General features: G+C 39.8%; 1 protein-coding gene across 5 annotated transcripts in view; it reads right to left on the bottom strand.

The window, feature by feature from the left end:
• The window catches only part of RALGDS (ral guanine nucleotide dissociation stimulator), a 103,877-nt gene that overhangs the window by 69,712 nt on the left and 20,498 nt on the right, over window positions 1-13,667 (bottom strand). The window contains exon 1 of one of the 5 annotated variants that reach the window (XM_069747596.1): window positions 1,334-1,632. The exons of the other annotated variants lie outside the window; for them this stretch is intronic. Coding sequence (XP_069603697.1) covers window positions 1,334-1,426 — 93 coding nt within the window. The 5' untranslated portion in view covers window positions 1,427-1,632. Of the gene's footprint in view, window positions 1-1,333; window positions 1,633-13,667 lie in introns of those variants that run through there. 5 annotated transcript variants of the gene reach the window in all.

Genomic DNA, 13,667 nt, shown 5'->3' on the forward strand with positions numbered 1-13,667 from the left:
TCAGGATGGTCCTAACCTCTAGCATTAAAACCTTACTAGTGGCATCAATATGAATAAGGGCACAGGAACGGGTCCTGAATGGATACCCGGTAAATGGGAAGAGATACATATACATATATATATATATATATATATATATATATATATATATATGTTACGTGAAGCTCAAAGAAAAGGAGGCATCACATTGAAACATGGTAAAGTTATAATACTAGAGGTTAGGCCCATCCCGATTGTGGTATACCTTGATGTTGACAGAATGGTTTTTTAAAATATCAAAAATGGTGTTTATCAAGTACCTTAACTTATTTATATACATTATTGCTATTACTTTATTACTTACAGCACGGTATATGTTCATTTTGTTTCTGTCTTGGGTTTTGTCTGGTTAAAGGCCAATGTGAACATGCTCCTATTCTGCATGCATACCAACTCATACTCCAGTTCATTTATTCAACCTTATAATGAATAATACCGTCTAACCGTACCCGTATTGCTCTCCGTGCTCCAGGTGGATGGTGACCAGCACACATAATTGTCATGTCGTGGATTTCCCCAGAATTTTCATGTTTACAAACAAAGCAGAAATGAAAGTTGATCACTCGGAATGTGGAGCCTTCGCTTCTCGTGAATCACCAGACGTTTCGGGATGACGCAGGACTGAATGAAACTGAAAAGTTGCGAAGCGTAAAAGCCCCGAGAGGCGTCAGGACGACTTGGCGCTGAATTCTCCGCGTTATGTTCTGCGCCAAAGACCCTTTACTTCCCCAAGCAACGGGGATGGCGACTGCCATAGGCCATTGTGATCGGAGAAGGTCCTGTCACCGCGACAAGCTAGTCGGCACAGGTGGATTTTCTGGACTGTGACTGTAACAAACCCTCCCCTGTGAGCTGTATCAGGATGGGATTGCAGTTTCCATTCACTGACAGCAAGCTGTGATCTACACACATGCAAAAACATAATGCACCGCTTTCTAATAACGTTCTACTGAGGGATCTTTCTAGTTTTCTCTGGCATGAATCAATGCCAGTTGAATTGATCGTGATACCATTTTAATTAATAAAACGGCGCAGACCTCAAGGCCACATGGGTCACTAGCACCCATAATCAGGTTACACCATTTTACGTGCACATACACAAGATATACGACCTTGCTTTCCATAGTCGAAGAACTAAAAGCCACGAGCCATGAGAAAAAGGGTGCATAGCCCAAATACCAAACACCCCACCATGCAATGGCCTTGGGGCCTTTATTATAGGGATGTCAAGAAGGATGCACACTGATTGATCCACCTTACCCGATGGCGCCTGACATACAAGGGGTGTACTCACTTCTGGGTCCACCAGCAGGGGCATATCCAACATGCACATCTTCACCGGCTGTAGCAAGGCTTTCTGTAGGGTGAAGGCCAGCTTCTGCTCCATCGTAGCCTCAGGTCCTCTGTCCCTAGCAGCCCACCTCAGTCATCGCCCATCCTCGGCCTGTAGATTCTGCCTCAGGGAACAGGTTATCCTCCTGTTTTGCAGGGAGCACAGAGGTGTGAGGCTTCACGTAAATGTTTCCTTCTCCCTCCAAGACATGGAAAGCTGTGATTCCCTCACCCCACCCTGCGAACGTGCTACAACAAGCCAGGAGGATGCATCTCCCCCAGCTCATCTGTATTCTGCTCAGCCATGCTGTATATTGCCGGTGCAGAGGAGCACTCGCCTCACCCGCTGCCTGGCTGCACTGCAGCTCTGACTACTGAGGCAGCAGGTTACCACCTCTGTTTGCCCACGGATGCCAGCAACTGATAGTGTCTGGTGCCAAAATAAGGCCCACAGGTAGAAGGGCAGCCGCAGTAAGGATTGGAGGCTGGAGACAAGTGGCACGTGGGACTGACACATTGCAACCACCTGGGTTATCAGGGAGGAATCTATAGGTTTAGTCCTACAGGCATCCTAAGCGCATGTTCACACAGGTTTTTCAGGTCTTCAAAGTTTTTCAAGCAGAAACAGCTGAAGGATACGCTCCTCTATTCAGGGACTCTATAGAAATATGTTATTTTTTTATTTCCTGATGTATTCTCTCTGCAGCCTTTTGATTGGACAGTGTATATATTTTGGACAAGTGACATTCACTGTCTTTTCTTTTTTTCTTCACAAGGCGTTTTTCAAAACTTCTCCAAACTCAAAAAACTACAACAAAAAAAATCCTTGTACAAACAAAGAGGGTTTCCTCTAAGAGGAGTTTTCCTGGCGTTTTAGAAGAGGTTTTGTGAGAAGAACAGCTCAAAGACAAACTCCTCCAAAAGTGTCTGCTCTTCGGGTTCAATTCATTGTTGCCTTTGTGCCTGTTTTTTTGTTTTAGTTTTTGGTGTGTTTTCACTGTTTTTCATTTGCACCTTATTCTTTAATTTTTTTTTTTTTGGGGGGGGGGGGAGGTATTTGCACTTTTTTTTTTTTTTTTTAACAAATACGGTGACTTCTTGGGCTAAAAAGTTGCAAAACACTTCAAAAGACAAACAAAGACTATTTTTGACTTGGTGCAAAATTTATCAACAGAATGCGCCATTTTAAAGTGTCTGGAACAAAATACACCAACACATATCAAAAGCGAAAAAGAATAAAAGGTGACAAAAAAAACTGCAAATTATGAATTGAAGCCGAGAAAAGAAACCTATTGAAAATAACATCCATTTTATGTGAATTGAAAGTGATTCTGTGAGGATACATTCCCACGGTCAGTAAATGCTGAGGGTTGGACGCCGCGCACATCCGCAGCAGCCAGATGTTACAGCATAGTGGATGGTAGTTGAAGAAATCCCATGCCCACTATGCGTGCACAGACGCCTGTGGATCAACCGCGGAGACGGACCTGTGGCTCGTCTTTCCAGACCGCAGCATGTCAATTTATCTTGCAAAGACGCTCAGTCACCGCAAGATAAATGTCCCTGTACAATGAATAGGATGCAGTGATTCTGCACGGTTCAATGAATTTTCAGCTGTGTTTTACAGTACCAGCTATGTCAATGAGATTTTAGAAATCTCATGCACACACATTGGCTTTATTGTCATCAGGATTTTGTGTTTTGCATGTTTTTTGCACAATGGCACGTGTCACTTCTTTCAAAGTATTCCACCCATTGAAATGTATGGGTGGTGAAAAAATGCTGAAAAAAAAACACAGGTATCGTGTTTTGCTGCGTTTTCTTTGTGCCCAAACCAGAATTTCTGCCAAGTTTTGTTCACTCCCTGCATCTCGTCAGTGAACGGGGTGAGACCTAAACGCGACACAATCCCTGATCGTGGATTCAGATGAAAAAAACAACAACAATGGATTGTCTATGAAATGAGAGCAAATAGGGACAGTGGTGTTACTATAGCAAACCTATTAGAAATCAGCTATCACTGCGAGTAACAAATGCAAATAATACCACATTGGGTTATGCGTCTAGAGGAGAAAAGCTCCGCACATAACAAGAAACGCCAATATGGTGAAAAGTCACCACTAGGAGCTACAGGAACAGGCCAGCACAGGAGACGAAAAAAGATAAAAAGCCACTGAGGAGAGCAGGAAAAAGAGGTGTAATAGAAAAACGCACAGAGGTGCTAGAGAGCCAGGGATCAATAATCCTAGAGAAAGGCCCAGGAGCGGCCATCACCGGGTTATAATGCTGCACCGGAAGACATCGTATGAGCACAGCACCTAAAATATCTGTGTCTGCAATGTTCACTATGTGCCCTGTGGTTGCTGCTCCCATAGAAAGCCGCCAGCTGCTCGTATGTAGCCACAGCTCACGTTTTATGCGGTATGTGGAGAATCTGAGGATGTCCTCAGTAACTACGACTGTCACCATCTAAGGGCGTCCCCAAATGTCAGAGCCAAAGACAGTGACGCACTGAGGACAAGTGACTGACACACTACAAAAGTCATCATACAAGGAAGATAAAGGATAAGAACTAGTCTATGAATATTACTAGAAAATATACATACTATAATACTATTCCTGTGCACAAGGATATAACTACTATAATACTGCCCCCTATGTCCAAGAATATAACTACTATAATACTGACCCCTATGTACAAGAAAAATAACTATAACTACTGTAATACTGCCCTATGTACAAGAATATAACTACTATAATACTGCCCCTTATGTACAAGAATACAACTACTATAATACTACCCCCTATGTACAAGAATATAACTACTATAATACTGCTCCTATGTACAAGAATATAACTACTATAATACTGCCCCTTATGTACAAGAATATAACTACTATAATACTGCCCCCTATGTACAAGAATATAACTACTATAATACTACCCCTATGTACAAGAATATAACTACTATAATACTACCCCTATGTACAAGAATATAACTACTATAATACTGCCTCTATGTACAGGAATATAACTACTACAATACTACCCCTATGTACAAAAATATAACTACTATAATACTGCCCCCTATGTACAAGAATATAACTACTATAATACTGCCTCTATGTACAGGAATATAACTACTACAATACTACCCCTATGTACAAAAATATAACTACTATAATACCGCTCCCTATGTACAAGAATATAACTACTATAATACTGCCCCCTATGTACAAGAATATAACTACTATAATACTACCCCTATGTACAAGAATATAACTACTATAATACTGCCTCTATGTACAGGAATATAACTACTACAATACTACCCCTATGTACAAAAATATAACTACTATAATACTGCCCCCTATGTACAAGAATATAACTACTATAATACTGCCTCTATGTACAGGAATATAACTACTACAATACTACCCCTATGTACAAAAATATAACTACTATAATACCGCTCCCTATGTACAAGAATATAACTACTATAATACTGCCCCCTATGTACAAAAATATAACTACTATAATACTGCTCCCTGTGTACAAGAATATAACTACTATAATACTGCCACGATGTACAAGAATATAACTACTATAATACTGCCCCGATGTACAAGAATATAACTACTACTAGATGGTGGCCCGATTCTAACGCATCGGGTATTCTAGAATATGCATGTCCACGTAGTATATCGCCAAGCCATGTAGTATATTGCCCAGCGACGTAGTACACAGCACAGAGCCACGTAGTATATTGACCAGCCACGTAGTATATTGCCCAGCCACGTAGTATACAGCACAGAGCCACGTAGTATATTGCCCAGCGACGTAGTATACAGCACAGAGCCACGTAGTATATTACCCAGCCACGTAGTATATTGCCCAGTGACGTAGTATACAGCACAGAGCCACGTAGTATATTTGCCAGCCACGGAGTATATTGCCCAGCGACGTAGTATATTGCCCAGTGACATAGTATACAGCACAGAGCCACGTAGTATATTGCACAGCGACGTAGTATATTGCCCAGCCACGTATGTCACAGGTTAAAAAATAAAAAATAAACATACTCACCTTCCGATCCGAGGGCCCCTTGTAATTCTGTCGCCTGTTCGCCAGCTTCCAGTCCCAGGGTGTGATGATGTCGCGGTCACATGACCGTGACGTCATGGAAGGTCCTTCTCGCGCAGGACCTGTGATGACATCGCGGACACATGACCGTGACGTCATGAAAGGTCCTTGTCGCATACCATCTTTAGCACCGGAGGAGCGGGAAAGGCGCCAGAGGGTGAGAATATGATGATTTTGTATTTTTTAATTTATTTTTAACATTAGATCTTTTTACTATTGACGCTGCATAGGCAGCATCAATAGTAAAAACTTGGTCACACGGTTAAAAGCGGCGGTAATGGAGTGAGTTACACGCGGCATAACGCGGTCCGTTACCGCTGGCATTTACCCTGTGTGAGCGGTGACTGCGGGGAGTATGGAGCGGGTGCCGACTGCAGGGGAGTAGGGAGGGACTAATCGGACGGTGGCCGTCGCTGATTGGTCGCGGCAGCCATGACAGGCAGCTGGCGTGACCAATCAGCGACTTGGATTCCATGACAGACAGAGGCCGCGACCAATGAATATCCGTGACAGACAGAAGGACAGACAGAAAGACGGAAGTGACCCTTAGACAATATATAATACTGCCTTCTATGTACAAGAATATGACTACTATAATACTGCCTTCTATGTACAAGAATATGACTACTATAATACTGCCCCCTATATACAAGTATATAACTACTATAATACTGCTCCCTATGTACAAGAATATAACTATTATAATACTGCCACCTATGTACAAGAATATAACTACTATAATACTGCTCCTATGTACAAGAATATAACTACTATAATACTGCCTTCTATGTACAAGAATATTACTACTATAATACTGCTCCTATGTACAAGAATATAACTACTATAATACTGCCCCTATATACAAGAATATAACTACTATAATACTGCCCCTATATACAAGAATATAACTACTACTACCGCTGCATGACCATCTCTACCCTCACCTACTGTATCCTCACCCATCCCTTGTAGATTGTGAGCCTTCGCGGGCAGGGTCCTCATTCCTCCTGTACCAGTTATGACTTGTATTGTTTAAGATTATTGTACTTGTTTTTATTATGTATACCCCTCCTCACATGTAAAGTGCCATGGAATAAATGGCGCTATAACAATAAATAATAATAATAATAATAATAATAATAATACTATAATACTGCGCCCTATGTACAAGAATATAACTACTATAATACTGCCCCCTATGTACAAGAATATAACTACTATAATACTGCCCCTATGTACAAGAATATAACTACTATAATACTGCCCCCTATGTACAAGTATATAACTAATATAATACTTCCCCCTAACTACTATACTTCCCCCTATGTAGAAGAACATACTGTAACTACTATAATACAGCCCCCTATGATAAATAGACAGACATCTGTATTACTCTATATTAAAACATCTGTGATCACTGGTTTGTTCCCAGTGTTGCCCCAGTTGCCCTGGTGATAGATCTATAGGTATTTTCAATGTCAGTAACTTTCTTGAGCTTCAGGCTCTGAGATATTTATTTTGTTGTCAGGCTGAGTGTTTCCATGTGTCTGTTCACACCCTGTGGACATTGGCTGAGTCATCTGGACACGTGGACACACAAGAATCTTGAAAATGTTCATTCTTTCAGTCCTCATTGTGAATGCTCCAGCTACCCAGTGTGTACGAAAGCACTAAACATGAGATGAGTATCACAAAGGCTAGTGATATGCTACTTTTTATTTTATTTTTAACTAGCTTAAGAGCCCGGCGTTGCCTGGGCATAGTAAATATCTGTGGTTAGTTATAGCACGTCGCTTCTCTTATTTTCCCATCACGCCTCTCATTTTCCCAATCACATCTTTAATTTTCCCCCTCACATCTCTCATTTTCTTCCTCACACCTCTCATTTTCTCCCTCACTCCTCTCATTCCCGCCTAACACTTGTCAGTTCGACCTCACATCTGTCATTTTCCGATCACTACACTATTTTCCCTCACTCCTCTCATTTTGCACTCACACCTTTTCATTTTCACCTCACACCTCTCATTTTCACCTCAGTATATACATGTTTGTCATCTCCCTTATATATAGTATACACCTGTATGTCATCTCCTGTATATAGTATATACCTGTATGTCATCTCCCCTGTATATAGTATATACCTGCTGTGTGTCATCTCCCCTGTATATAGTATATACCTGTATGTCATCTCCCCTGTATATAGTATATACCTGCTGTGTGTCATCTCCCCTGTATATAGTATATACCTGTATGTCATCTCCTCCTATATATAGTATATACCTGTATGTCATCTCCTCCTATATATAGAATATACCTGTATGTCATCTCCTTCTATATATAGCATATACCTGTATGTCATCTCCTCCTGTATATAGTATATACCTGTGTGTCATCTCCCCTGTATATAGTATATATCTGTGTGTCATCTCCTCCTGTATATAGTATATACCTGTATGTCATCTTCTATATATAGCATATACCTGTATGTCATCTCTTCCTGTATATAGTATATACCTGTAATAATAATAATCTTTATTTTTATATAGCGCTAACATATTCCGCAGCGCTTTACAGTTTGCACACATTATCATCACTGTCCCCGATTGGGCTCACAATCTAGAATTCCTATCAGTATGTCTTTGGCATGTCATCTCCTCCTGTATATAGTATATACCTGTGTGTCATCTCCTGTATATAGTATATACCTGTATGTCATCTCCTCCTGTATATAGTATATACCTGCTGTGTGTCATCTCCCCTGTATATAGTATATACCTGTATGTCATCTCCTCCTATATATAGTATATACCTGTATGTCATCTCCTCCTATATATAGTATATACCTGTATGTCATCTCCTCCTATATATAGTATATACCTGTATGTCATCTCCTCCTGTATATAGTATATACCTGTGTGTCATCTCCCCTGTATATAGTATATATCTGTGTGTCATCTCCTCCTGTATATAGTATATACCTGTATGTCATCTTCTATATATAGCATATACCTGTATGTCATCTCCTCCTGTATATAGTATATACCTGTAGGTAATCTTCTCCTGTATATAGTATATACCTGTATGTCATCTCCTCCTTTATATAGTATATACCTGTGTCATCTCTCCTGTATATAGTATATATCTGTGTCATCTCCCCTGTATATAGTATATACCTGTGTGATCTCCTGTATTAGACCTCGTTAACACGTTATTTGCTCAGTATTTTTACCTCAGTATTTGTAAGATAAATTGGCAGCCTGATAAATCCCCAGCCAACAGGAAGCCCTCCCCCTGGCAGTATATATTAGCTCACACATACACATAATAGACAGGTCATGTGACTGACAGCTGCCGTATTTCCTATATGGTACATTTGTTGCTCTTGTAGTTTGTCTGCTTATTAATCAGATTTTTATTTTTGAAGGCTAATACCAGACTTGTGTGTGTTTTAGGGCGAGTTTCGTTTGTCAAGTTGTGTGTGTTGAGTTGTGTGTGGCGACATGCATGTAGCGACTTTTGTGAGATGAGTTTTGTGTGGCAACATGTGTGTAGCAACTTTTTGTGTGTCGAGTTGCATGTGACAGGTTAGTGTAGCAAGTTGTGTGCAGCAAGTTTTGCGCATGGCGAGTTTTGCGCGTGGTGAGTTTTATGTCTGGTGCCTTTTGAGTATGTGCAAGTTGTGTGAGGCAACTTTTGCATGTGTTGCAAATTTTGTGCATGTGGCAATTTTTCCGCATGTGCAAGTTTTGCGTGTGGCGAGTTTTCCATGAGGTGAGTTTTGCACTTGTGGCGAGTTTTGCGTGAGCCTATTTTTTGCATGTGGCGAGTTTTGCGCGTGGTGAGTTTTGAGCGGCGACTTTTGTGTTTTGACTTTTATGTGGCGAGGTTGGTGTATGTGTGGTGAAATGTGTGCTGAGGGTGGTATATGTGTTCAAGCACGTGGTAGTGTGTGGCGCATTTTGTGTGTGTGTTCATATCCCCGTGTGTGGTGAGTATCCCATGTCGGGGTCCCACCTTAGCAACTGTATGGTATATACTCTTTGGCGCCATCGCTCTCACTCTTTAAGTCCCCCTTGTTCACATCTGGCAGCTGTCAATTTGCCTCCAACACTTTTCCTTTCACTTTTTTCCCCATTATGTAGATAGGGGCAAAATTGTTTGGTGAATTGGAAAGCACGGGGTTAAAATTTCACCTCACAACGTAGCCTATGACGCTCTCAGGGTCCAGTCGTGTGACTGTGCAAAATTTTGTTGCTGTAGCTGCGACGCTTCCAACACTTTTCCTTTCACTTTTTTCCCCATTATGTAGATAGGGGCAAAATTGTTTGGTGAATTGGAACGCGCGGGGTTAAAATTTCGCCTCACAACATAGCCTATGACGCTCTCGGGGTCCAGACGTGTGACTGTGCAAAATTTTGTGGCTGTAGCTGCGACGGTGCAGATGCCAATCCCGGACATACACACACACACACACACACACACACACACATACACACATTCAGCTTTATATAGTAGATTTCGGGTCCTGGATGTATCCAATTGAATCAGAAAAAAAACACAGGGGGAAGTATTATAGTAGTTATATTCTTGTACATAGGGGCAGTATTATATTAGTTGTACACTTGTACATAGGGGCAGTATTATATTAGTTATACACTTGTACATAGGGGGCAGTATTATAGTAGTTATATTCTTGTACACAGGGAGCAGTATTATAGTAGTTATATTCTTGTACATAGGGGCAGTATTATAGTAGTTATATTCTTGTACATAGGAGGCAGTATAAAAGTAGTTATATTTTTGTAAATAGGAGGCAGTATTATAGTAGTTATATTCTTGTACATAGGGGCAGTATTATAGTAGTTATATTCTTGTACATAAGAGCAGTATTATAGTAGTTATATTCTTGTACATAAGGGTCAGTATTATAGTAGTTATATTCTTGTACAGATAGGGGCAGTATTATAGTAGTTATATTCTTGTACATAGGAGCAGTATTATAGTAGTTATATTCTTGTACATAAGGGTCAGTATTATGGTAGTTATATTCTTGTACATAGGAGGCAGTATTATAGTAGTTATATTCTTGTAAATAGGGGCAGTATTATAGTAGTTATATTCTTGTACATAGGAGGCAGTATTATAGTAGTTATATTCTTGTACATAGGAGCAGTATTATAGTAGTTATATTCTTGTACATAAGGGTCAGTATTATAGTAGTTATATTCTTGTACATAGGAGGCAGTATTATAGTAGTTATATTCTTGTACATAGGGGGCAGTATAGTAGTTATATTCTTGTACATAGGGGCAGTATTATAGTAGTTATATTTTTGTATATAGGGGGCATTATTATAGTAGTTATATTCTAGTACATAGGAGCAGTATTATAGTAATTATATTCTTGTACATAGCAGCAGTATTATAGTAGTTATATTCTTGTACATAAGGGTCAGTATTATAGTAGTTATATTCTTGTACATAGGAGGCAGTATTATAGTAGTTATATTCTTGTACATAGGGGGCAGTATAGTAGTTATATTCTTGTACATAGGGGGCAGTATTATAGTAGTTATATTCTTGTATATAGGGGGCATTATTATAGTAGTTATATTCTTGTATATAGGGGGCATTATTATAGTAGTTATATTCTTGTACATAGGAGCAGTATTATAGTAGTTATATTCTTGTATATAGGGGCAGTATTATAGTAGTTGTATTCTTGTTCATAGGGGGCAGTATTATAGTAGTTATATTCTTGTATATAGGGGCAGTATTATAGTAGTTATATTCTTGTACATAGAGGCAGCATTATTGTAGTTATATTCTTGTACATAGGGGCAGTATTATAGTAGTTATATTCTTGTACATAAGGGTCAGTATTATAGTAGTTATATTCTTGTACATAGGAGGCAGTATTATAGTAGTTATATTCTTGTACATAGGGGGCAGTATTATAGTAGTTATATTCTTGTACATAAGGGTCAGTATTATAGTAGTTATATTCTTGTACATAGGAGGCAGTATTATAGTAGTTATATTCTTGTACATAGGGGCAGTATTATAGTAGTTATATTCTTGTTCATAGGGGGCAGTATTATAGTAGTTATATTCTTGTATATAGGGGCAGTATTATAGTAGTTATATTCTTGTTCATAGGGGGCAGTATTATAGTAGTTATATTCTTGTGTATAGGGGGCATTATTATAGTAGTTATATTCTTGTACATAGGAGCAGTATTATAGTAGTTACATTCTTGTATATAGGGGCAGTATTATAGTAGTTATATTTTTGTACATAGAGGCAGTATTATAGTAAGTTATATTCTTGTACATACATATATACATTTTTTTCATGCTATGACCAATAATCTATTTGCTGGGCATTGGAGATACAGAATTGCGGTCATTAGTATCACAATATATTATTACGGTATTTTCTCTAACCAGGAAATTATTTTTTACTATTGTGTTTTCTCTCAGGCTGATAATCTTATCGTGTCTGACAACAATACGAAGTATTTTGTCATAATTTTGGTTCTTATCAGTTTATGATTTCACGTACAAAAAATACAGGAAGAGTAGTGAACTGATAACTTGTAAGCAGATCTTTACCTCAACTCCTCACAGGAAACCCTCATTTCCGTTCTTCAACACACGGAAAAACATGGAGACAGAGAAACACGCAAAACGCACTCAGTGTGGGCAAGAGGTCATAGCAGATACTAAAATAAACAATCACCAACATCAGTGGATCAAGAAGACCCTGGACATGTTCCTCTGAGGATGTGAAAGTGACAGAGGGCTAGAAACAATGGAGCGAGGGGGCAGAAAAACTCACAGGTCAGAGTCCCAACTGCAGGGTCATTACCTGGCAAGTCTGTCACTTCCACAACATGGCATCCAGGGTGGGCACGTGACAATATCAAATCTTTGTGTAACAGAGGCATTAGAGAGTATCACACAGGATAGGATTAGATACACAGCTCAGCAGTCAGTATCACACAGGATAGGATTATATACACAGCTCAGCAGCCAGTATCACACAGTATAGGATTAGATACACAGCTCAGCAGTCAGTATCACACAGGATAGGATTATATACACAGCTCAGCAGCCAGTATCACACAGTATAGGATTAGATACACAGCTCAGCAGCCAGTATCACACAGGATAGGATTAGATACACAGCTCAGCAGACAGTATCACACAGGATAGGATTAGATACACAGCTCAGCAGACAGTATCACACAGGATAGGATTAGATACACAGCTCAGCAGTCAGTATCACACAGGATAGGATTAGATACACAGCTCAGCAGACAGTATCACACAGGATAGGATTAGATACACGGCTCAGCAGACAGTATCACACAGTATAAGATTAGATACACAGCTCAGCAGACAGTATCACACAGGATAGGATTAGATACACAGCTCAGCAGTCAGTATCACACAGGACAGGATTAGATACACGGCTCAGCAGACAGTATCACACAGGATAGGATTAGATACACGGCTCAGCAGACAGTATCACACAGGATAGGATTAGATACACGGCTCAGCAGGCAGTATCACACAGGATAGGATTAGATACACGGCTCAGCAGACAGCATCACACAGGATAGGATTAGATACACGGCTCAGCAGGCAGTATCACACAGGATAGGATTAGATACACAGCTCAGCAGTCAGTATGACACAGCAGGGGAGATACACAGCTTATCTGATGGTATTGCACATGATAGGATTCAATACACAACATAAGAAAAATAACGGTACGTTCCCACGATCAATATTATCTCAGGCTTTGGCGCAGTTGAATTTCCACATGACGACTCAGCTCACTAGCATTTTTCCTAGCATTTTTGCAGTATATGTTTTTTGTCTCTCTCTGGTATGTTAGATTAGATGTGCAAAAAAAGATGGATATGAGGTAGATAGATTCGATAGAAAAATAAATAGATATCTGTGAGATATATAATTAGTGCCATGTGCGTGTAATTTAAAATACATGAATGATCCTAATAAATAAACCAAAAAAATTATGTTGGGTTCCCCCCTAGTTTCGATAACCAGAGAAGGTAAAGCAGACCGCTGCGGGCTTATATTATCAGGCTGGGAAGGTCCTTGGTTATTGGGTCCTTCCCATACT

This window comes from Ranitomeya imitator, chromosome 2 (assembly GCF_032444005.1).
Source record: "Ranitomeya imitator isolate aRanImi1 chromosome 2, aRanImi1.pri, whole genome shotgun sequence".
NCBI lineage: Eukaryota > Metazoa > Chordata > Amphibia > Anura > Dendrobatidae > Ranitomeya > Ranitomeya imitator.